The sequence below is a fragment of the Panthera uncia genome, chromosome D1 (genome assembly GCF_023721935.1).
Source record: "Panthera uncia isolate 11264 chromosome D1, Puncia_PCG_1.0, whole genome shotgun sequence".
Taxonomy (NCBI): Eukaryota; Metazoa; Chordata; class Mammalia; order Carnivora; family Felidae; genus Panthera; species Panthera uncia.
Genome location: NC_064808.1, coordinates 10,411,502 through 10,438,553, shown reverse-complemented (window position 1 = coordinate 10,438,553; position 27,052 = coordinate 10,411,502). Strand labels below are relative to the sequence as shown.

The window sequence follows — 27,052 nt, the reverse complement described above, 5'->3', positions numbered from 1 at the left end:
AGCTGGTTGAGCATCTGACTCTTGATTTCGGCTCAGATCATGATCCCAGGATCATGGGATGGTACCCCATGACAGGCTCTGCTCTGAGCATGGAGTCTGCTGTAAATTCTCTCTCTCTCTCTCTCTCTCTCTCTCTCTCTCTGCCTCCTCCCCTCATTCACGCACTCTCTCTCTTTTTCTCTAAAAAATGAAAAAAAGTGAATTATCTTGATAAAAAATATCTATTAGAACCATAGAGCAAACATTACACCTAATGATTAAACATTAAAATAATTTCCATTACCATACATAACTAGACAATTATACCCACTCTCACCACAAATATTAGATATTAAACTTGAATTCACTTACTATTTAAAAACAAGAGGGGCGCCTGGGTGGCTCAGTCGGTTGAGCGTCTGACTTCGGCTCAGGTCACGATCTCACGGTTCGTGAGTTCAAGCCCCACGTCAGGCTCTGGGCTGATGGCTCAGAGCCTGGAGCCTGCTTCCGATTCTGTGTCCCCCTCTCTCTCTGCCCCTCCCCCATTCATGCTCTGTCTCTCTCTGTCTCAAAAATAAACATTAAAAAAATTAATAAAAAAAATTAAAAATAAATTAAAAAAAACAAGAAAAATTAGAAAGTATATAAATTTTGGAAAGCCAGAGAGGAAAAAAATCATTATTCTCAGATATTGAGATGCTATACACTAAATAATACATAGAAAGTCACTGAAAGATCATTGAAAATAACAAAAGATCTAAACTAGGTTCCTATATTTAAGATCAAATTACATACATCATTGGTTTCCTATGTACACTATATCCATGGAAAAAATGCAATAGAGCTATTTTGTGCAACATGAAAGACCATATATCCTGAAATAAAGTCTTAATTTAAACATGCATACACACATTAGAAATGCTTCTTGCAAATGTTTGCTTAAGTTTACTTGCTTAAATACAAACAGAAATCACAGAAAAGGAAGGGAAAGTCTCAGGGCCAAAAATAGATATAAAGCAGGAAACCAAAGATTTGACCATTCCTCCATCAGCGGAAGAGTAAACCGGGAAAAAAAAAATCCACCTACCAGCAAAGAAGATAAGTATCAGAAAGAGAAATTAAGAAACAATCCCCTTTACAACTGCATCAAAAGAATAAAAGACCTATGAATAAATTTAACCAGGAAAGAAAAGATCCATTCACTAAAAACCATGAGACATTAATGAAAGAAATTGAAGAAGATATAAATAAATGGAAAGATATTCCATGCTCATGGATTAGAATAATATTGTAAAATGCCCACACTACCCAAGGAGATCTACAGATTCAATGTAATCCCTATCCACTTCAAATGACATTTTTTAACTAAAATAAGAAAAACAATTCTAAAATTTATGCAGTACCACAGAAGACCCCTAAGAGCCAAGGCAATCATGAGAAAGTAGAACAAAGCTGCAAGCATCACACTTATGATTTCAAACTATACTACAAAGCTATAGTAATCAAAACAGTACAGTGCTGGAATAAACACAAACATATAGACCAATAGAACAGAGTAGAGAGCTCAGAAATAAACCCATAGATATACAATCAATTAATTTACAACCAAGAGGCCAAGAATGTACAATGAGGAAAGTATAGTCTCTTTAATACATGGTGTTAGGGAAACTGGATAAACACATGCATAACAATAAAATTAGATCCATATCTTATAACATTTACAAAAATTAACTCGAAATCAATGAAAGGTTTAAGATTTAAGACCTGAAACCATAAAACTCCTAGAAGAAATATAGTAGTAAATTTCACTGACATGGGGCTTAGCAATGGTTTTTTGGATAGGACACCATAAGCACAAGCAACAAAAGCAAATATTAATAAATGGAACTACATCAAACTAAAACACTTTTGTTTAGCAAAAGAAACAATTAACAAATGAAAAAAAAAGCACATATAGAATGGGGGAAGAAGTATTTGCAAATCAGGAGGAGGAGCCAAGATGGCAGAACAACATGGAAGTTTTTTTTGTCTCACATCCATGAAATACAGCCAGATCAACACTAAATCATCCTGCACACCTAGAAAACTGATTTGAGGATTAATACAACAATCTGCACAACCTGAACACAGAACTCAGCAGGTACGTGGTGTGGAGAGATGAACTGGGGGAGAGAGAAGCTGCAGAGGGCAGGAAGCTGTTTTTACTTGCAAAGAGAGGACAGAGACCAGGGCCGGGGGGTGGGGGAGTTCAGGAAAAGCACCCTCCCAAAGACAGCTGGAAAGAAAGTGGAAAAGTGGAAACACCTGCAGCCACTGAACTAAAAAGGGAGAAAGGAGAAAGAAGACGGTTTTAATTCCATTAAGACTCTATAAACAGGGGGAGCACAGAGTCTGAAATGTCACAGCTCAATACCTGGCGGTGCTCTGGTGAGAAGGGTGAACCCCCAGGAGCAGAGTTGGGTCCGAGTATCTTCAGGCCACATGCCAGAGGTAGTTCCCCGCTGGAAGGACATTCAGTAGAGGCTGTAAGGCCACCCGGTCCCAGCAGACCCTGAAGAACAACCACGTTCTCTGGTGCTGGAGCAGGGTTGTTGAGGGTGAAGCCTGGCACCAAATATGTGTTGTGATTTTCCATAATCCCTGAAATGCTGCTGCTACACAATCGTGTGAACTTTTTCTGGGGGGGCTGGCACCCAGCCACAGTCTCTGGGCATCGGCAGCAGCACAGTCCTGTGAATATTCCTGAGCATGGCCGGCACCTGGCCATTGCTCAGTGAGACTCTCCTGCAGAGGATCTGAACGGGTCAAAGCCACAGTCCCTCTGAAGTAAGGGGTAGGGAAACACAGCTACATCTGAGATAAAACTCAGGAGAGAGGTGCCACCTGGCAACCTGATAGCTTGGTCACAAACAGTGTAAAAGTGGGGAGTGGATGGGGAAGTGGATGGAAGACAAAGGACAGGTGCACGATTGCTGATTGGGAAGAACAGAGTTCCAATACTAGAGACTGGGTAGCTGGGTGACACCATTTGCACCCCTCCCACGCATGAGCATACACACCTACAAGTGCCACAACAATCCACCCCAGTAAGTTAAGCAGCACCACCTGTGAATAACGGAGCCGTTACACTAAGCCCCGCCCAACTGGAACAGCCTCACTCTTCAGGAACACCACAAATCTCTCTGTCTGTTTAGTTTACGGACTATAAAGTGCTTTATGGACTATAAAGTTTGCCTTCTAGGGGAAAACGAAGTAATCTCAATCATATTTCAGTCTGTTCACTGGCCCATCTATTCAATTTTCTTTTTTTTCTTTTTAGTTTCTTTTCTTTTTCTTAAATACAGAAAGAGAAAAAATTTATTTTTATTTTCAATTTTTGTTAAAAATATTTTTTCTACTATTTTTTTACTTCTGTAAATTTTTCAAATTCTATTTTACTTTCATCATTTCATTTTATCCTATTTCATTATATTCATTTTCTCAAAATTTCAAATGTTTTCCTTTTTTTCTTTTTCCCTTTTTTCTCTAATCTATCAAGCTCCTTTCAATAATCAGACCAAAACACACCTAGAATCTAAAATCATTTATTTGATTTGTGTGTGTGTTGTTTTTAATTTTTTAATTTTATTTTTTTTTACATTATCAATTCCTTTTCTTCCTTCAAAATGAAAAAAACAAAGGAATTCACCCCAAAAGAAAGAGCTGGAAGAAATGACAGCCAGGGACTTAATCAACACAGATACAAGCAAGATGTCTGAACCAGAATTTAGAATCACGATAATAAGAATACTAGCTGGAGTCAAAAATAAATTAGAATCCCTCTCTGCAGAGATAAAAGAAGTAAAAGATAGTCAGGATGAAATAAAAAATGTTATAACTGAACTGCAATCTCGAATGGATGCCTCGGCAGTAAGGACGATGAGGCAGAGCAGTAAGTCAATGACATAGAGGACAAACTTATGGAGAATAATGAAGCAGAAAAAAAGAGGGAGAGACTAAGGCAAAAGAGCATGATTTAAGAATTAGAGAAATCAGTGACTCATTAAAAAGGAACAATATCAGAATCATAGGGGTCACAGATGAAGAGAGAGAAAAGGGGGTAGAAGGGTTATGTGAGAAAACCATAGTGGATAACTTTCCTAACCTGGGGAAAGACACATAAATCAAAATCCTGGAAGCACAGAGGACTCCCATAATATGCAACAAAAACCAACCATCAACAAGGCATATCATAGTCAAATTCACAAAATACTCAGGCAAGGAAACAATCATGAGAGCACCAAGGGAAAAAAAGTCCTTAACCTACAAGGGAACACAGATCAGGTTTGCAGCAGACCTATCCACAGAAACTTGACAGGCCAGAAAGGAGTGGCAGGATATATTCAATGTGCTGAATTGGAAAAATATGAAGCCAAGAATTCTTTATCCAGCAAGGCTATTATTCAAAATGGAAGGAGAGATTAAAAGTTTCCCATACAAACAAAAGTTAAAGGAGTTCATGACCACTAAACCAGCCCTGCAAGAAATTTTAAGGGGGACTCTCTGAGGGGAGGAAAGATGAAGGAAAAAAAAAGACCAAAAGCAACAAATATTAGAAAGGACAAGAGAACACCACCAGAAACTCCAACTCTACAAGAAACATAATGGCAATAAATTCATATCTTTCAGTATTCACTCTAAACGTCAATGGACTAAACACTCTAATAAAAACACATAGGGTAACAGAATGGATAAGAAAACAAGATCCATCTATATGCTGTTTACAAGAGACCCACTTTAGACCTAAAGACACCTTCAGACTGAAAGTAAGGGGAGGGAGAACAATCTATCATGCTAATGGTCAACAAAAGAAAGCTGGAGTAGCCATACTTATATCAGACAATCTAGACTTTAAAATAAAGACTGTAACAAGAGATGAAGAAGGGCATTATATCATAATTAAGGGGTCTATCCACCAAGAAGACTTAACAATTGTAAACATTTATGTTTCAAAAGTGAGAGCATCCAAATACATAAATCAGTTAATCACAAACATAAAGAAACTCATTGACAACAATACCATAACAGTAGGGACTTCAACACCCAACTTACAACAATGGACAGATCATCTAAACAGAAAATCAACAAGGAAACAATGGCTTTGAATGGACTGGTCCACTGGACCAGATGGACTTAACAGATATATTCAGAACATTTTATCCTAAAGCAGTGGAATATACATTCTTTTCCAGTGCACATGGAACATTCTCCAGAATAGACCACGTTCTGGGACACAAATCAGCCCTCAACAGGTACAAAAAAATTGAGATCATACCGTGCATATTTTCAGACCACAATGCTATGAAACTCAAAATCAACCACAAGAAAAAATTTAGAAACATAACAAATACTTGGAAACTAAAGAATATCCTACTAAAAAATGAATGGGTAACCAAGAAATTAGAAAGGTAATTAAAAAGTACACGGAAGCGAATGCAAATGATAACATCACAGCCCCAAACCTCTGAGATGCAGCAAAGGCAGTCATAAGAGGAAAGATATAGCAATCCAGGCCTTCCTAAAGAAGGAAGAAAGATCTCAGATACACAACCTAACCTTACCCCTTAAGGAGCTGGAAAAAGAACAGCAAATAAAACCCAAAACCAGCAGAACACAGGAAATAATAAAGATTAGAGCAGAAATCAATGCTATAGAAAACAAAAAACAGTAGAACAGATCAATGAAACCAGAGCTGGTTCTTTGAAATAATTAACAAAATTGATAAACCACTAGCCAGTTTGATCAAGAATAGAAAGGAAAAGACCCAAATAAGTAAAATCAAGAATGAAAGAGGAGAGATCACAACCAACACAACAGAAATAAGAAAACAATAATAAGAGAATATTATGAACAATTATATGCCAATAAAATGGGCAATCTGGAAGAAATGGACAAATTCCTAGAAACATATACACTACCAAAACTGAAACAGGAAGAAATAGAAAATTTGAACAGACCCATGACCAGTAAGGAAATCAAATTGGTAATCAAAAATCTGCCAAAAAACAAGAGACCAGGGCCAGATGGCTTTCCAGGGGGACTTCTACCAAACATTTAAGGAAGAGTTAACACCTATTCTCTTGAAGCTGTTCCAAAAAATAGAAATGGAAGGAAAATTTCCACACTCTTTCTATTAAGCCAGCATTACCTTGATTGCAAAACCAGAGACCCCACTAAAAAGGAGAACAATAGACCAATTTCCCTGATGAACATAGATGCAAAAATCCTCAACAAGATATTAGCAATCGGATCCAACAATACATTTAAAAAAAATTACTCACCACAACCAAGTGGGATATGTACCTGGGATGCAGGACTGGTTCAATATCCACAAAGCAATCAATGTGATTCATTACATCAATAAAAGAAAGGACAAGAACCACATGATCCTCTCAATAGATGCAGAGAAAGCATTTGACAAAATACAGCATCCTTTCTTGATAAAAACCCTCAAGAAAGTAGGGATAGAAGGAGGATACCTCAAGATCATAAAAGCCATATATGAACGACCCAACGCTAATATCATCCTCAATGAGGAAAAACTGAGAGCTTTCCCCCTAAGGTCAGGAACAAGACTGGGAAGTCCACTTTTGCCACCGTTATTCGACATAGTATTGAAAGTCTTAGCTTCAGCAATCAGAAAACAAAAAGAAATAAAAGGCATACAAATTGGCAAAGAAATCAAACTTTCACCCGTCACAGATGTGATGATACTCTACATGGACAACCCAAAAGACTCCACCAGAAAACTGCTAGAACTGATATGGGAATTCAGCTAAGTTGCAGGATATAAAAATCAATGTACAGAAATTAGTTGCATTTCTGTATACCAATAATGAAGCAGCAGAAACTTGTATGTAAATTAAAAAATAAACTAAATAAAAATTTTAAAAAATAATAATAATTTAAAAATAAATAAAAATTAAAAAAATTTTAATATTAAATTGTTGTCAAATTGGTTTCCATACAACACTCAGTGCTCTTCCCAACAGGTGCCCTCCTCAATATCCATCACCTACCCTTCATTCCCTCCCAACCCCCATCAACCCTCAGTTTATCCTCAGTTTTTAAGAGTCTCTTATGGTTTGGCTCTCTCCCTCTCTAACTTTTTTTTTTCCCCTCCCCCATGGTCTTCTGTTAAGTTTCTCTGAATCCACATGAGAGTGAAAACATAAATAAATAAATAAATAAATAAATAAATAAAAATATGTAAAAATGTTTAAAAATAATTTAAAAATAAAATAACTCTTAAAAAAAGACATTCATAATCAAAAATAAAATAAAATAAAATAAAATTTGGCGCTAAAAAGGAAAGAAAATTTCCCTAATTCAATAAAGAATATCGGTCAAAAAAAAAAGTATTTGCAAATCATATAGGGTTAATATCTACAATATATAAATAATTCATACAACTCAAAAGCTAACCCCCCCCCCCCCCCACACACACACAATCTGATTTAAAAGTGGCAGAGGAGGGGCACCGGAGTGGCTCAGTCAGCTAAGTGCCGGGCTCTTGGATCTTCTCAGGTCATGATCTCACAGTCCATGAATTTGAGCTCCATATCGTCTCCATGCTGACAGCATGGAGGCATGGAGTCTGCTTGGGATTCTCTCTCCCTCTCTTTCTGCCCCTCCCCTGCTTGCTCTCTTGCTCTCTCTCTCTCTCTCAAAATAAATAAATAAACTTTTTTAAAAAATGGCAGCGTGCCTGGGTGGCTCAGTCAGTTTAGCATCTGACTTCTGCTCAGGTCATGATCTCATGGTGTATGAGTTTGAGCCCCACATTGGGTGAGCCCCACTTCTCTCTCTCTCTCTCTCTCTCTCTCTCTTTCTCTCTCTCCTCTCTCTCTCCTCCCTCTCTCTCTCTCTGCCCCTTGCTCACTCGAGCCCTCTCTCTGTCTCAAGAAAAAAAAAAAGATGGCAAAGGAATGGAAGATATTTCTTCAAACAGGACACACAGATGGCCAACAAGTCCATGAAACATGTTCAACGTTACTAAGCACCAGAAAAGTGCAAATCAAAACCACAATGAGATATCAGTTAACACCTGTTTGGATCGCTATCATCAAAAAGACAAGAGGTAAGTGTTGGCAAGGACGTGGAGAAAATGAAACCTTTGTTTCCACTGTTAGCGGAAATATAAATTGGATCAGCCTCTGTGGAAAACAGTATAGACATTCCTCAAAAAATTAAAAATAGAACTACCATATGATCCAGCAATCACATCTCTGGGCACATATCCAAAGGAAATAAAATTAAAATCTCAAATACGTACAAGCACACCTATGTTTATTGCAGCATTATTTACAATATCCAATACAGGGAAACACTCTTAAGTGTCCATAAATGGATAAATATATGTATATTTATGTATGTATATTATACATATGTATATACATATGTATATATGTACACACACACACAGTGGAATATTTTCAGCCATAGAAAAGAAGGAAATCTTGTCATTTGTAACAATATGGATGGATCTTGAGGTCATTATGCTAAGTGAAATAAGCCAGAGAAAGAAACACTGTATGATTTCATTTATATGTGGAATCTGAACTCACAGAAACAGAACATAAAATGGTGCTCTCCGGGTACTGAGGGGTGGGAGAACTGGGGAGATGTTAGTTAAAGGGTACAAACTTTCATTTATAAGATGAAAAATTTGAGGGGAGCCTAATGTAAAGCATGGTGATTATGGTTAACAATACTGTATTATATACTTGAAAGTTGCTAAGAGAGTAGATTTTAAGTGAGCTCACCACTAAAAGGAATTAGTAATTATGTAAGGTGATGGAGGTGTTAGCTAACCCCACAGTAATAATCACTTTGCAATACATAAATGTATCGAGTCAACACATCATATACCTTAAACAGGCACTGATATATGTCATTGTATCTCAATAAAGCCAGTGGAGGGATTACCTATCTCAAATATACAACCTGTCTCATGCAGTTTTTATCTTTGTAGATTAGTTTAATATACTTAAACACAAACAAAATGGAAAAGCAGGTAAATCCAAACCCATTACCATTCTAGAAACAGTGGAAGTGCATTCTATATAAAGTCAAGCCATTCAATAAATTGAGTTAATCTTAAATAGCTATTGTTTAGAGAGCTTTACTAACATACTTATCTAGCTATATCCAAATTGAGAGATGTGCAGAATATAGGAAAACAGGGGAAATGTGTGTTCCCCAAACACCACCTAAATCATGTTTCTCTACATGTGGAGACTTACAACAACATCATGAGACTATAATCATCCTGTGTATAATTAGAAATTGAACTAGCAGCAAAGGAGTTTAAGTCCAGTTCTCTTGTCGTTTTCTGGCAACCTAATTGAAACTCAGTTGTATATAGTGTCCTCTGAGTCTTGCAAGCCATGAAAATTGGACCCTTGTGGTCTCTTGGACACCATATTTGGCATGTTTTAACAATGTTCTGATTGAGCTGTGGATAAGAGAATAGATTTCCACTACTGCCTCTAAATAATTTGGACACTAATCAAAATGTGTCCATCTGCGTGTGTCTACGCATGTGCCTATCATGGTGACTTTTTAATAAATCCCACTGAAACTTCATCTCCACCAGCACAATCAGGCACTTGACTTCTTCCCTGCCCAATAATATTCCTTTTGCAATTCTTATATTAGACCTGAGGCTGAGGGATTTGTACATAAGATAGAGATACAGTAGAAGTTCTTGAATCTGTGATGCTTTGAATCTGCCCGTTTTCTCTTGAAAGGAAAGCAAAGATACTACAATTTAGTTTTCCAAAAGGCTTTACCTTCAGAAACAAAATTTTTAAGAATTATTGTCTCCAAGTGTACTAGTCTGCATTGTTCCCCAAAGCATACAATTTTTAGTTGGAATTTCAGGATCAACGAAATCCAGGAAAGATGTTAAACTTTCAGCTAAGGTTAAGATTATGCATAGTGAAATTGACATGTTGTTGTTCTGATTATGTATAAATAGTCTGACTTTGATATTTTTCCAGGTATATTAAACACTTCAGAGCCGAGATGATCTTCGCAAGATAGAAACAATAAAGGTAGGTATTCACTATGGGGAAGAGGGATGCTGTGTTAAAAGGGATTCCAGAACCATGGCCCATTCAGTGTAAGGGAAGACATCATGCATTTGTTGCTACCCTTTGAGTTGCTTATCAGTAAAGCCACCTCAGATTAAGATTGATGTAAATAGAGTTTCCAGAGCCCCATTTTGCCAAATTCCTATCTTTGGACAGACACTTTTATTATCTAAAATTAGACCCTCTCAATAAGGTTGAAGGGGGGAGGGGCACCTGGGTGGCTCAGTCGGTTAAACATTATTGATTTCAGCTCAGGTCATGATCTCACAGCTCGTGAGTTCAAGCCCTGAGTTGGACTCCACGCTGATATTGTGGAGCCTGCTTGGGATTCTCTCTTTTTCCTTCTCTCTGCCTCTCCCTTGCTCATTCTCTCTCTCTCTCTCTCTCTCTCTCTCTCTCTCTCCCAAAACAAACTTTTAAAAAAAAAAGATTGAAGGGGGAAAAATACTATTTCTTCCATCCTATTTCCATCTCTTCCTTCCTATTTCCATCTCTTCCTTCCTTCCAGCCAAATGTAGATTCATAATACATTCCATATGAAAAACAAGAATAGCACATTAATACTTACTAAAGGATGGTGGGAAACACTGAATGGATTAACTTTTTATAACTCTTCACACATAGTAAGCATTCATGAAGTAGGAGCTGTTGATGCTCCTGGAAATCAGGATATCTCTACCATCCCTCCTCTCCCACCAAATCTAGTTTCACTTTTCTCACGACCCATTTCACATTTTATCATGCATCATGTTCATCAGTGTATGCTAATCACCCACTTTTGTTAGGCTGTCAACACTTGGACAAAGTGGTCCAACTTAATCTTATACGAAGATTGCAATAAATATTCCCTTACTAAGTATAAGGTAGAACAAATAATAATTACAAAAACTCCTAAGAATTATCAATAACAGTGTATTAAAAAACAGGCATAATTCTAATAATACTAATGTCTCTTCTCGCTGTGTGACCTCTCCCTCTTTTAGCTGTGATTCAAAAAAAAGAGGCAGAAAAAAGTGTGATGGATACAGAATAGACCACTCCTCAAAATCAGGTTATTTTTTTTTAATTTTTTTTAACATTTTTATTTATTTTTGAGACAGGGAGAGACAGAGCATGAACAGGGGAGGGTCAGAGAGAGGGAGACACAGAATCTGAAACAGGCTCCAGGCTCTGAGCTGTCAGCACAGAGCCCGACGTGGGGCTCGAACTCACGGACCGCAAGATCATGACCTGAGCTGAAGTCGGCCGCTCAACCGACTGAGCCACCCAGGCGCCCCTCAAAATCAGGTTATTATCCTTATTCTCTCCCTCAAACTCTGGCAAGGACCAGTTAAGTTATAGAAGATGAAAAAGTTCTAGAAAATTGCTGTATAATCCTGTGCACCTAAGAATTTGTTAACAGGGTAGATTTATGTTTCAGTGTTTTTATCACAATAAAAAAATGTTATTCTTTGAGATTTGGATTTATACCTTGTCTTAATCTGTTTTCCAGTAACAATTTTTTAATATTTTTAAATAATTATTAAGCAAATAATCTGATTAGTATAAAGTAATAATCACGATAGCAAGTTATCTACATGGAATAATAGGTTGCAGATTTAAGAAATTCAACATAAAGAAGCCAAGAGCAAGGAAAGTGACTCAGCAACATTGAAATAAGGAACAGAAACACATCCCTGTCTAGAAAGACAAGACCCTTTTGAAGTCAACAGAATATTTGCCAATATGAACATTAAACTTGTAGACTGTAAGCCTGCAATGGCTGGAAATATGTCTGACCTCATATGCTTCAGACAGTTCCTGACATTCTATCAATTTGCGTGGAATAAAAAAATAAAATTTTAAAAACCAAAATAAATAAAATATGCTATCTAAATGTCCCTACTAACATAAATGCTTATTCTTTCCAAAATTAGTTTTACAGGAAAAGTATTATTGAATGACTTTGCATGTGATCATTTGATTTGATCACCAAAGTGATTGCAATCTTAAAAATTTGGACGGCTCAACAAATCACAAGCCTACATCCACATGGGCAAGATTCTGAATTGCGGTCTTAGTGCTTACGAAGAAAATAAAATAAACAGCCAAGTACTTTCATAGGAAGTAGCTTGGAACAAAAGGGAAAAAGAAAATGACTTCATGGAGCTGAGAAACTGCACCAGGGTGAAAGAATTTACTTTCCTTGGTCTAACCCAGAATCAAGAGCTGAGCTTGGTCTTATTTCTTTTCCTGCTTCTCGTGTACGTGACAACTCTGCTGGGAAACCTCCTCATCATGGTCACTGTGTCCTGTGAATCTCGCCTTCACAACCCCATGTACTTCCTGCTCCGTAATTTATCTATTGCCGACATCTGCTTTTCCTCCATCACTGCTCCCAAGGTTCTGGTGGACCTGCTGTCACAGAGAAAGACCATCTCCTTCAATGGCTGCTTCACCCAGATGTTTTTCTTCCACCTTGTCGGAGGGGTGGATGTATTTTCATTATCAGTGATGGCATTGGATCGATATGTGGCCATCTCCAAGCCTCTGCACTACGTGACCATCATGAGTAGAAGTCGTTGCATTGGATTCATAGTGGCCTCCTGGGTGGGGGGCTTTGTCCACTCCATTGTGCAGATTTCCCTGTTGGTTCCACTCCCGTTCTGTGGACCCAATGTTCTTGACACTTTCTACTGTGATGTCCCCCAGGTTCTCAAGCTCTCCTGTACAGACATTTTTATGCTTGAGTTGCTGATGATTTCCAATAATGGACTGCTCACCACACTGTGGTTCTTCTTCCTCTTGGTGTCATATATGGTCATATTATTAGTAGTAAGGTCTCAGGCAGGGGAGGGGAGGAGGAAAGCCATCTCCACCTGTACCTCCCACATCACTGTGGTGACCCTGCACTTTGTGCCCTGCATCTACGTCTATGCCCGGCCCTTCACTGCCCTCCCCACAGATAAAGCCATCTCTGTCACCTTCACTGTCATCTCCCCGCTGCTGAACCCCTTGATCTACACCCTGAGGAACCAGGAAATGAAGTCAGCCATGAGGAGACTGAAGAGAAGACTCATGCCTTCTGACAGGGAATAGACAGGTAGCTCACTCCTTCTCAGCACCCTTGAAAACATTTGTCCATGAAATAAACTGCTATTTATTCAAGGATTTCTGATTAACTTTTAGATTTCTTCTAAGACCCAGAGGACTTTCAAAGAGTCTGCTCAGCATGCAATAATAATGACAAAATCTGGGTTTCATGTTACAAAAGAAATCAAATTGTTAGCCAGAGAGGTACATGTTGTTTTTGCAATACAACCTTGAAAGAAATAAGAAAAACAGAATCAAAATATACTCAGTTTTATCAATTTGGAATTTTCTATTCTATTGAGATAAATTATGTGAAAATAAATAAAGTAAATAAACCTCATTGAAAATGGAGCTGGGGAGTTCTGAAGGGGGAGCTCTCACACTATCACTGGCTGTAGGAGGCATGCTGGCCTTCCCCAGCAGGAGAAGGGAAGAATTTCTCCTTGCCCGGCAACAGCCCAGCCAGTGAGAACTCAGCAAAAACAGCCCCTCTCAGCTTCCTCTTTTCACCTATAAAAGCAAGCTTCTCTCCCCTGTGCTTGCCATTTGCCTATGGTCTGCTGTAGTTTGCTTGTTCTGAATAGCAGTTCCTGGACCATTCCCAAATAAACTCATTTTTCTGATAAAATAACTGGCTCTTTTGTTTTTTAAAGTCAACATTACTTGGTGACCACAAAGGAACCTGAAGGGGATGAACTGGTAAGGAAATAATGGCCCCCGGAAGCATGTGAGGTACACACTGGAGCCCCTTGCACTCTCTGCTCCCCTGAGTCATCGTTTCTATTTCAGTTCCACCAGATCCAGGTTCCCTCCTTCTGGTTGACCTCCACAACTGTATCTGGGATCTGCTTGTTCATTTGTTTGTTTGTTTTTAGGAAGGCACTGCCCCTTGTGACTACTCTTCTATTAACCGAGTCTCTGGTTTTGACTAATGGCATTTGAATCTGCCAAATTCTCTCAGGAAGGTCCTCCTTCTGGGCCGCAGTCTGGTTTTATGTTTAAAAACTATGGTCTCAGGCGCCTGAGTGTCTCAGTGGGTTAAGAGTCTGACTTCGGCTCAGGTAATGATTTCATGGTTCATGGGTTTGAGCCCCGCATCAAGCTCTCTGCTGACAGCTCAGAGCCTGGAGCCTGCTTCCCATTCTGTGTCTCCCTTTCTCTACCCTTCCCTCACTCATGCTCTCTCTCTCAAAAAAAGTGGATAAACATTTAAAAAAGAATTTTAAACTATTAAAAAAAACCACTATGGTCTGTCCTAAGGAGCACTTTAAACTAATTGGACCAACTTAATCAAAATTAATTTGGAATTCCTATGGCCATTAAGGGGGCACTTTTGATCTCCTCAAATTTGCTTTTCTTAGATTAGAATACCACAGCTCTAAAATAACACAAACAGGGGCACCTGGGTGGCTCAGTTGATTGATCTTCCAACTTTGTCTTGGGTCATGGTCTTGTGGTTCGTTGAGTTCAAGCCAGTCATCAGGCTCTCTGCTGTCACCACAGAGCCCACTTCAGATCCTCTATTCCCCTCTCTCTACCCCCCCTTCCCCACTGGTTCTCTCTCTCTCTCTGTGTCTCAAAATAAATAAATAAACTTTTAAAAAACAAATAAATAAATAAATAATAAAATAGTAAAATAAAATAACACAAACAGATGGGATGCCTGTTTCAGCTGGTATTGAGGCTTCCAAGTGTATTCCGGAGTCCAAAATCACCTCTTTGTAAAATACCATTTCTAAATTAACTGAGGTAAACAGGTAATGGAAAAAAAGACAAAAAATGCTTTTGAGGCTTCGTTCTCCCCTCCACCATCTTCATTATCTCCATCCCCATTTTTATACCCTCCACTTCTCTCACTGAACTTCCCATGTTCTGCAAACCCCTCCCCACTCTCTCCTCCTCCAAACCCATTAGAACCTGTTCCTTTAAAATTAGACCCTCTGAGCATCCTAATGCTAAGCCCATAATTTCCTGTGTCTTCTGAACTAAGGCTGAACCATGAGCCATAGTTAAAGACTGTCCCACAGTTACTGAAGGTGGCTCAGTCAGTTGAGCATCCCACTCTTGATTTCCGCCCATGTCGTCGTTATCTCATAATTCATGGGATCGAGACCCAGGTTGGGCTCTGCACTGACTTCATAGAGGCTGCTTGGGATTCTCTCTCTCCCTCTCTCTCTGCAACTCACCTGCACTTGTGTGTGTGCACACTCTCTCTCATTCTGTCCCTCTCAAAATAAGGAAATAAACTTAAAAAAGATAAAAAATAAAAGATGAACATGATAAATGCCATACTGGGAATGCTCTGGCAACTCCTTTTGAAGTCACTGAGAGGGTACCTTTGCTCTTGGCTACCTTGGCCCAATGGGCTGAATAGTACACTCTTGCTCAGGATTGCATTTTTAGCCAAGGACAAAACTGCAAATATCTAAACTGATGGTAGGTATGCCTTTGGAGTACCTCATGACTTTGGAATGCTATGGAAACAGTGAGGCCTCCTCACTTCCAACAGGGACAAAATTTTAAATGGCCTTCATGTCCAAGATTTATTAGATGCCATACTCTTATCAGCCACTTTGGCCATTATCAAGATCCCTGGGTGTCCAAATTTGATTCCCTGGAGACTAAAGGAACCCACCTTGCTAATATTTCCACAAAGAATGCTTTATGTATCCCAACAAGAGAAGGGAAGAATTTCTCCTTGCCCAGCAACAGCCCAATGATAATTCAGTGAAAACCAAGTTGATCAGATATCAGCTGGGGGTGGTGGAGGATGAGGAGCCTGGTCAAATAATGAGGGTGATCAGCTATGGAGGGTGCGGGATTCTGGCTAACCTGGATCAGCAGGATTATAGCTAAACTTGGACAATGCAGAGACAGAGACAGAGATCCAAAAGTTGAGCCCTGGTTAAAAAGTTCAGGGAAGCAGTGCCTGGGTGGCTCACGCAGTTAAGCATCCGACTTTTGATTTCGGCTCAGGTCATGATCTCATGGATTATGGGTGCGAGCCCTGTGCCTCATGGTTCGTGGGGTCACACAGCACAGGGGATGCTTGGGATTCTCTCTCCCTGTCTCTGTGCCCCTTCTCTGCTCACTCTCTCTTTCTCAAATAAACAAATAAACTTAAAAAAAAAAAAAAGTTCAGGGGAGCCTGAGTAGAGTTTGGCCAAGGATAGAATCTTTCTCACTGTTACAGAATTTTAGGCCCTAACAAAAATGTGTGTTCCTAAGTGTATGTACCTAATTATGTCTTAATTACTCCCACAGAAACAATCTCACGATCAGCAGAATTTTTCCACAGCCACATCCAACTATATTCCCTCTGATAATTCTTACACCAGTTTTGGGATTAAGGAATTGGTAAATATAATGGGGCACTATGAATTAACATGGGAAAGACAAGAAAATACTATTTCCTGAGTCTGTCCTTTGCACATAAAGATAGAAAAGTAGCCACTGAAATCACTGGCCTTCAGAGGGCTATTAGCACAATTTTCTGAAGCTGAATGCTTCCTGAGGTTCATGTGAACATAATTTAAGATGGAACCCTTGAGAGAAGGTTGGAGATTTTAGGTAAGAAGTATAACTCTACATGAGTGTGTGTGTCTGTAGTGTCTGAATGTCTATGTATAAGAGTGAAAAATAAGGGGCTCCTGGGTGGCTCAGTCAGTTAAGTGTCTGACTCTTGATTTCAGTTCAGGTCACAATCTCACGGTCATGAGATCAAGTCTCGTGTTAGACTCTGTGCTAAGCATGGAGCCTGCTTGGGATTCTCTCTCTCTTTCTCTCTCTCTCTCTCTCTGTCTCTCTCTCAAACAAAAAGTGTAGATAGATAGATAGATAATAGATAGATAGATATAAATATATATTATATATAGATATACACCATATATAGATATACACTATATATACACTATATCTACATCTACATCCTTATCTATATCTATATCAATAGATATAGATGATATAGATAGATAGATATAGATATAGATATAGATATAGATATAGATATAGATATAGATATAGATAGATATGAAAAGATGGAGAATCTGGAGGATGTTGTCTGAATTACTGAAGGTAGTTTGTGAACATGGGATGTATTCCTTTCTGACAAACTTTCTCAAACTCAGGGTTTGAGGTACTTTCTACCCTTTTATATAGATAATCTATATATTTATATAGATATATAGATATTTATATAGATAATTTATATAGATAATTATTTACATGGGGGGCCCTGTGGAAGACTTTCATAGCTAGGTTGGATTTCCTCAATAACTATTGAGTTGATATTTTCTGATGAGCATTTTCTCTCTCTCTTTAACTAGTCAGGATTGATAGTTGAGCCATCATTCAGTTCAACACACTCCATTTACTAATGATCCTCCAGTATGAACATAGTACTAATCATAACAGATAACCAGCCTGTATGCTGACACCTTCACATGTGTTAGTTCATCTAATCGTCATAGCCACCCTGTAAGATGGGTATTATAAGCCCCATTCTATGGATGCAGAAGTCAAGTCTCTCACTCGCCCAAATCACCAAGCCAGGACTTGATCCCAGGAGGTTCTCACTGCAGAGACCATGTACTGGACTTCTCTGGTTTGTTAAGATGATATCAGACAAGAAGCCAGATCAAGCAAGCTCTCTTCTTACTATCATACACTGTCACCACCCGCTGGGCCATTCTTACTGCCATTAAAGAGAAACATCTCCTAGTTTCATGAAAACAGTGTGTTCTGGGGCCCCTGGGTGGCTCAGTCGGTTGAGCATCTGACTCTTGATTTCAGCTCAGGTCATGATCTCAGGGTCGTGAGATCGAGCCCCATGTTGGGTTCCATGCTGAGCAAGGAGCCTGCTTACAATTCTTTCTCTCCCTCTTTGCCCCTCCTCGCTTTCTCTCTAAAAACAAAACAAAACAAACAAAACAAAACAACATCAGAACAGTATGTTCTGATGAATCTGTTTTGGAATACATGTCCTGGGAAATATACAGTCCCTCTAAAAGATTGGCAGTCTATTTAAAGACGCTGTGTGTCTGTGAGAGTAACTGACTTAGCGGTTTTCTTTGCGATAACACACATAGAATCACACTTATTATGGATTATGGATTGGGCAATGCTCTAAGTATTGATGCTTTTCCAAGATTAATTCACTTAATCCTCACACGAATCATATGAGGGAGATGCTATAGTTTCCAAATACTGATGCAGAGATTGAGGCCAAAGGGGTGAATCAACTTGCCCATGTTTGCATAAGCAGTGAGTGCCCAGCTGGGATGTGAGCAGGCAGGGTGGTGCCCAAGCCCCCCAGGTACCCGCTGTATGCTGTGATACCTCTTAGTAGTTCTTTTCAGCTTTCCATATTAAATAGACTTTGGACAAAATTTCACACAGATGCCATAAAACTTGGTGGGAATATGAGCTAAGTGAAAAGAAATATCTTCGTTCGACCTGAAAAGCACACACACACAAAATTGAGAGGGAAGTGATGTTCACCTTTCTTTTGTTTCTGATTATGGTCAGAAACAGGAGATAAACTTCAAAGAAAGAAATTAAGCCTCGTTTCAAGGATTCGTGAAAGAAAACGAAAGGAATTCAAAAGCAGTAAGATTATATGGTAAGAATACATTTCACATTATAAGAAACTGCCAAGCTGTTTTCACAAAGGGTCACACCATTTTACGTTCCCACCAGAGTTCCAATACCTCTCCATTTTTTGTCTATTCTTTTTTCTATGTTTATTTATTTTATTTTAAGAGACAGAAAGAGAGCATGAGTGGGGGTTGTGGCAGAGAGAGGGAGGGAGAGAGAGAATCCCAAACAGGCTCCACGCTGTTAGCATAGAGCCCTGATGCAGGGCTCGATTCCATGAACTGTGAGATCATGATTTGAGCCAAAATCAAGACCTGGATGCTTAATCTACTGAGCCATCCAGGTGCCCCTGCCTATTCTTGATATATTTGTCTTTTTTATATTGGTCATTCTAAAAGGTGTGTACTCTGATTTTAATTGACATTTCCCCAGTGGTAAATGATGCTAGCATCTTTTCATGTGTTTATTTGTTATTCCTATGTCCTCCTGTTGAAGTGTCTTTTCAAACCGTTTGTCCCTTTGTGTTTTATTTAGGATATTGGTTTTCTTATTATTGAATTTTAAAAGTTACAAACATTATACTCCTAGGTACTTACCCAAGAGAAGTGAAAACATATGTCCACACAAAGACCTGTACATGATTATTTATAGCAGCTTTAATATGTAATAGCCAAAAAACCAGAAACAACCCAAATTGTTCATCAAGTGAATGGATAAACACACTGTGGTATATCCATACAACTAAATGGAAAAAAATATTGGCACACACAAACTTATGGATAAATTTTATGAGTGGAAAAAAAAACCAGTCTATGTTATAGGATTCAATGTATAGAAAATTCTAGAAAATATAAACTAATATATACTGACAGAGAGCAGATCAGTGGCTACCTGAAGAAAGAGGGGCAAAGAGGACATACAACAAAGGGTCATATAACAAGAACACTTTTGGAGTGACAGATATGGTAACTATCTTAAATATAGTGATTTCCTTGGGTATATGGTTATGTCCAAACATCAAAGTATACACTTCAAATACATGAGCCTATTGTATATCAATGATAGCTCTATAAAAAAATAATAATAATTTTTAAGAAACAAAGTAGAACAATGGTCAGAAGAGAAACTCTGAGTTACACCTTCATTTCCATAGCTGAGGAGCTATTCATCACACACGGATTTTGGTACCTAAAGTAGTGTAAAATAAAGGTAGAAGTAAAGAAGTCTTGTTAAGTGAGAATAGACCACTGAGAAGAACTTCATGACCTTCATTTTTTTTATTTTTCATATAATTAAATTTGCAATTTATTTGTTTATTTATTTTGAGACAGAGGGTGAGAGAGAAAAAGAGAGCATGGGAGGGGCAAAGAGATAGGGAGAGAGAGAATCCCAATCAGGCTCCATGCTGTCAGTGCAGAGCCCAACTTGGAGCTTGAACCCATGAACCGTGAGATCATGACTGAGCCAAAATCAAGAGTCAGTGATCAACCGACTGAGCCACCCAGGCGCACCTAAATTTGATTTAAAAAAGGGAGAGTGGTGCCTGGGTGGCTCAGTTGGTTAAGCCTCTGACTTCAGCTCAGGTCATGATCTCACAGTCTGTGAGTTTGAGCAAGTCTGTGAGTTCAAGCCCTGCATCAGGCTCTGTGCTGACAGCTCAGAGCCTGGAGCCTCCTTCAGATTCTGTGTCTCCCTCTCTCTCTGCCCCTTCCCTGCTCATGCTCTGTCTCTCTCTGTCTCAAAAATAAATAAAAGCATTAAAAAAAAATAAAAAATAAGATAAAAAAATAAATAAAAAAGGGAGGAGTGTTTATGTGGAGTTCAGTCCAAAGAGAACCATTTTGCAGATAGTGGTTCTTAAATCATTTAAATGGAACATGCAGGGGCACCTGGGTGTTTCAGTCGGTTGAGCCTCCAACTCTTGATTTTGGCTCAGGTCATGATCCCAGAGTCATGGGATGGAGCCCCATGTTGGGTTCTGTGCTGAGCATGGAGCCTGCTTGGGAATTCTCTCCCTCTCTCTCTCTCCCTCTGCCCCTCTCCCCTGCTCATGTGCTCTCTCTCTCTCTCTCTAAAATTAAAAAAAAAAAATTTTTTTTTAAACATTTACGTGGAGCATGCAATCTGGAAAAGAAACTAAACACATTGCCTTTCCCATACACCAAATTGACTCCATTTTTTTTATCCCTCATGCTCCAAGAGTCCCTTCCTGAACATTTCACATCTACCTGTTTATCTTGAACATGCAGAACTTCTATACTTATTTTTATGTCACATCTAAAATATTTATAATTTACAGAAGAATAATTATATGCATGCTTGTATTAATCAGATGTCATTTCCCACACACTAGCAATAATTTCAGAACAGCCCTTCATGTGTTAACAGCAGCTCCCTAGTTTTCAGTCCTAATACCTAACTCTTTAAACCTGATATGTTAAGGGAGAGTGAACACTTTCTGTGATAATACTTTTCATTTTTCCCAAGCTGCACAAAGAAGAGGAAACATGATTCAATGGAGTTGGGAAATAACACAAGGGTAAAAGAATTTATATTTATGGGACTTACTCAGTCCCAAAACCTGAGTTTGGTCCTATTTCTTTCTTTGTGCTTGGTATACATGACAACTCTTCTGGGAAACCTCCTCATCATGGTCACTGTGACCTGCGAGTCCCGCCTTCACACGCCCATGTACTTCCTGCTCCGCAATCTCTCCGTCTTGGACATCTGCTTCTCCTCCATCACCGCTCCCAAGGTTCTCGTAGACCTCCTGTCAAGGACGAAGACCATCTCCTTCAATGGTTGCATCACTCAGATCTTCTTCTTCCACCTCCTCGGGGGGGCAGATATTTTTTCTCTCTCTGTCATGGCCTTTGACCGCTACATGGCCATCTCCAAGCCCCTGCACTATGTGACCATCATGAGCAGGGGGCGATGCACTGCCCTCATCGTGGCCTCCTGGGTGGGGGGCTTTGTCCACTCCATCGTGCAGATTTCCCTGTTGCTGCCCCTCCCCTTCTGTGGACCCAATGTTGTTGATGGCTTCTACTGCGACGTCCCCCAGGTCCTCAAACTCGCCTGTACAGACACCTTTGTACTTGAACTCCTGATGATTTCCAACAATGGCTTAGTCACTACCCTGTGGTTTATTTTCTTGCTTGCATCTTACACAGTCATCTTGACAATGCTAAGGTCTCAGGGAGGGGAGGGAAGGAGGAAAGCCATCTCCACCTGTACCTCCCACATCACTGTGGTGACCCTGCATTTTGTGCCCTGCATCTACGTCTACGCCCGGCCCTTCACTGCCCTCCCCACTGATAAAGCCATCTCTGTCACCTTCACTGTCATCTCCCCACTGCTGAATCCATTGATCTACACCCTGAGGAACCAGGAGATGAAGTCAACCATGAGGAGACTGAGGAGAAGACTCATGCCTTTTGTAATGGAATAGTGTAAGTATCTCCAACCTCTTCATCACCAAGGACTCCTTTATTTTTTCCATAAAGTCATATTTATATACCCAAATACATTGTCAATAAACCAACTATACTTACTAGATAGCAATTTATTTTCCTATTTAATAGGTTACTGATAACTTAAGTTTCTGGTGAGCATGCAGATAACTAGTATTATAGGACTGAGCTGATTGATGTCCTTGAATAGAAATTCAAGGACAACTATATGGCAGGTAAAGACATAGATTGAATCTAACACCTTTTTCAACAGGCAAGTTAATAGAAGTCTAGATATGAGTGATTTGCTCAAAATCTTATATCAAGTGAATTGCAGAGAAAAGTCTTCAGATACCTAATCTATTGTCCTTCTGCCATAAGAAGGCAATGTGTTACATTACCAGAACTGTCTACACCAAACTGCAATCCTGTTCTAAGAAAGATCTTATGATCCGTGCCCCTGTAGTACACATATATGGGTGCATATGTCCTACACAGATTAGGGAATTTTCTCACCTTAAACTCCATATGGGGATGTGACCACTGAGAACCTCAATAGTAGTACGTAATGGTTGTCCTACTGGATTCCTATCAGGAATGAAGAAACTTGGGCCTAAAAGGATTTATCACATGCAGAGCCAGACAAGCCAGATGCACATTCTCATGATAAGTTTAGACAAAAGCAGAACCTCATTAATCCTATATGAAGAGCAACCCATTCTCATTATTTAAGAACCGATTCCAGTCTCATTGGCTTCACCATTAAGGATTTACATTCTTCCCACCGAAGAGGAAGAGAGGAGGTGTTCAAGAAAGTAAAATTCTAATCAGTCTGTTTTTCAATCTGTTGATGTTTGGGAAGATGTAGTATAGGCTAGTGTTTTATCTGGGAGAGCATGGGAAAGAAATAAAGTAAAAAAGTAAAGCCTTGTGACCTCTGCCATCTACCAGCTGTGTGACCTTGAGCAAGTTATTTTATTTCTCTTCAGGTTATATATAGTTCATTCATGCAAAGATATTTATAATGTCCATTTCATGGAGTCATTGATATAGTTAAAGGGAAATGGTATATGTGAAACACACAATCCCCAGCAGATAGTAAATGTTCAGTGCAAGACAAATGTCATTTTCAATATCACCCTTACTGCTCTGCCTAACACACATTCGGTCCCCCATGAGCCTATTGCACTCTTCTCCAATATGGCCCGTATTCCTAATTATCAAGGAAAAAAACCTGATGGGATAAAAAGCAAAGTAATGTACACTGAATTCAAAGCATCTATCATCTTAAAATTTCTAGTGTTCTGTCATTAAAACATGACAATGGATTTGCTTGCCATTCATTCAGGTCAAAGAGACATCCTATAGCTGATGAGATACAGCACAGGAGAGTTTCATACCAAAAGAAGGTAATGAGTCAAAGATAAACCCTAGCTGTGAAGGTGATATGAGGGGTCAGACAAAAAAGTCAGACAGACTCAGTAGGCTAGAAGAGAGCCCAAGTAAAGTTAGCCAACGTGTAGTGAGTATTGAGGATGAACTTCAGTTATATCTGTCTGTCATTGGATCTGGGCTGGCCTCATAATCACTCATCAACTGACTGGCTCAATCATTTGATCACTTGATCAATTTCCTGTCACTTGATTTCTTGTCACTTTATCAATCAATTCTAACTTTTTACAGTATTAACCTACTTCCTCTAGCATGAAAATTATAAGAATAATTCACACTTAAGTCACCATTCATAGAGTCCCGCTACATTACTTGTATAGTTTTGGTCTTGAGTCCTTAGGCCTTTCTTTATGAAATTGCCTATAAAAAATGCACACCACAAGCCACTTTATGGTCCATTTCATGCAAATGTGTTCTATCCTTTCCTTCGTATCTCATATTTTTACTACTATGTCAGAACTGGATGGCACCGAAGATATATGGGGTGTGAATCATTGTATCACTGGAGCATAATCCCAAAGGTCGAGAACCCAGAAACCTCTTCCTCAACATGGCTCCTTACACTTCCTCAACCATCTCTAAATAAACATACAACATAACCTGATCAATAATTCAGGGGAAGGGAAAAGCAATACATCTGATTACACAAACATACATCATTTATATGGATGACATAAAATCACAACGTGGGTGGGCTGCATTTTTTCCATTTAAATAAGCTTTTATTATTTTTGCAGTTCTGCTGTTAACAGCCATAGGAAATTTAACAGATTCTGGGCATACATAGAGCTTTCAAATTACCCTTTCCTGCATCACTCCCTGAATCAAACGTTTTAATGATAAACATCTCTGGGTACCTGTGAACCCAATAACATAAAATAACTCCAAAATAATTAAATTGATGAATATCAAGAACTGTCACTGTGCTATGCTCCTAGGTCCTAAGTGAACTGTGGATCTCAGAGATGTAGTAGATTAAAGTAATTGCAGAGGGACAATGTACCTATTGCATTAAACAGAAATTGCACAGATAAATCTACACTGTCCAGTCTCTGAGAGCTGCCCTATCAGTAGTCACAGAGCTTTGATTTTTTTCCATTGGTACTCTTTTACTTAAGTTTTATTTCCCAGCTGATTGCAAGCAAATTGACTTTGGTCAGGAGGAAGACTGCACAGTTCTTGGTATCGTTGAACACAACTCTTTCTTCTTGAGCCAAGGGGGATAATGCACTGTCTCATATACTTCCTCCAGAGAAAAGCTTGTGTCCTGAATGTGCATTGGGACCTCTGCATTATGTGTGAGATGGGGCAGAGAGGAGATGAGGGAGTCTCATAGGAACTCCGCTGAATTGGCCACTCAGCTTCCCTGCACATACCCAACAGTATTCCCTTTGCTCATTCCTATATTTGGCTTGTGGCTGAGGGACTAATTGAGATGGCCGAGGCACTATAGGGCAAAGTGGAGGAGTCAGTTGGATGTGATTCCCTGAAGCTTCCTTCTCCCACCTGCAGAAAGAAAGTAACAAAATCACTAACCTTGAGGTTGGCTTTCCATTAAACACAGTATTTCCCCAGAACGTACTTCCTGTCAGATGTAGCCGGAGCTTCATAAGAAGATCAATTTCCCATTTGGAGACGGAAGTCGGATAGTTTTGGTATGTGTGAATCTTCTGAAACTGGAAAGCTGTTAGTGTTGGTTTTTCAGAAATGCCACAAGTGTCTAGAATGTTCCTATTGAAACCATAACTCTAATCAAGCAAATGAAAGTGGTGGTTTTTCACAAAAGAGGAAGTAAGGATTACAGAATATAAGAAGGTCAGTTGGCTTCAGGGATGTGATGTATTCTACTTGGTGAGATGTCGAGATTCAAAGTGTTTTGAAAGTGAGATGGTGCTAATATCCCAGCTCTCAGGAGGGTGACTGCCTTGGAAAAATACACCAAGACAACAATTCCTGAATTTAGTATATGTTTCTTGGCTGGGAATGGAAGTATGGGGGCTTTGAGTAAGGTGTTTTAATGGTTAGCTTGTTTATCTGTGCCCTTATGTGCTGATGAGCATGAATCATGCTCCTAAAATTTTTAGGGATTCAATTAAGGATAGACGCCTTTCAATATTGGGAAAGAGAAAACTGTGACATGAGAAATTCCATTCCATGTAGAGAATGCTTAGCATTTGCTCAGTGGGAAGCTGGGATGTGAGGGTAGCCCTCAGGCTGTAGGCTCTGTCCAAGCTTGACAAGCTTGTTTCCAAAGGATGAGGTCTCCTTGGGGGTGATTTCTTTTTAATGTTTATTTATTTTTGAGAGAGAGGAAGAGCATGAGTGAGAGAGGGGCAGAGAGAGAGATGGAGACACAGAATCTGAAGCAGGCTGCAGGATCCAAGCTGTCAGCACAGAGCCCAATGCAGGGCTCGAACTCACGAACTATGAGATCATGACCTGAGCCGAAGTCAGATGCTTCACCAGCAGAGCCACCCAGGTGCCCCACCTTGGGAGTGATTTTTAAGAAATTCTTATGATCTGTATTTTGACCTTGCAAAGACACATAAGATTGTATTTCTTTGTCCATTTCCCCCTCACACTATTATGCATGTGTTTTGATGCAATATGCACAATATACTTTCAAAGTAGCTTTCCCACTCTTGGTAAAAAGATAGCATCCATAGGAACCCAGCAGATCCATTATATCCAAGAGGAGTTTATATTTAAAGTAATGCTACTCAGATCTCATTTCTGCGCCCTGCACTGGAGCACTGCATGTGGTACCTTGATGAAGGTACCTCTGAAGACTGCAAAGCCTGCTCTTTCGAACTCTGCTTTTCTTTTTTTGTTCAGTCACTCTGACATCCTCTCACAGGAGAGGATGTGCCATCTCCTAACACTCGCATACTACTTTCCCTTGATAGGAAAAGATTATTTTTTTCTCTGCATCGCTTTCTGGGACGGGCTGATCAACACTGGGAAGAAGTACAGGTGCAGTAGTTAAGAGCATCTGTCTTTGCAATAAGACAAATCTTAGTTTGCGACAAGGCTCTGCCAGCTGTGAGACCTTGAGCAAGTTACTTAATCTTTCTGTGCCTCAGTGTCCTCATCAACAAAGTCAAAATAATAACTATTTCATCTGGATATTACAGGTTTTGGAAGAGATAAAGTGAAACAGTTGGTATAGCACATAAGAAACACTCCATAAATGTTCACTAAAAGCAGGAAAAAAATAAGCAGAGCAGAGCTCCATTATCCTGCCCATATTTGCATAAGGCTGAGACTTTGAAAGTTGCATGGATCCTCTCCACCACCACTAGCACCCTCCCCTTCCTGCCGGGCCTGATAGCCTGATGACTGCCTTTCGAATTGAGGATTATA

At 39.3% G+C, this 27,052-nt stretch overlaps 2 protein-coding genes across 2 annotated transcripts; both read left to right on the top strand.

Moving 5' to 3' along the window:
• The first annotated feature begins 12,176 nt into the window (after nt 1-12,176).
• On the top strand, nt 12,177-13,196 carry LOC125915663 (olfactory receptor 4D10). The gene has a single exon (XM_049621603.1). The coding sequence runs from the start codon at nt 12,261-12,263 to the stop codon at nt 13,194-13,196; it is 936 nt and encodes a 311-aa protein (XP_049477560.1). The 5' UTR covers nt 12,177-12,260.
• An 8,104-nt stretch (nt 13,197-21,300) lies between these two features.
• On the top strand, nt 21,301-25,119 carry LOC125915657 (olfactory receptor 4D11-like). Its single transcript, XM_049621593.1, has 2 exons — nt 21,301-22,200; nt 25,102-25,119. The coding sequence occupies exons 1-2, from the start codon at nt 21,301-21,303 to the stop codon at nt 25,117-25,119; spliced, it is 918 nt and encodes a 305-aa protein (XP_049477550.1).
• Nucleotides 25,120-27,052: the final 1,933 nt, after the last annotated feature.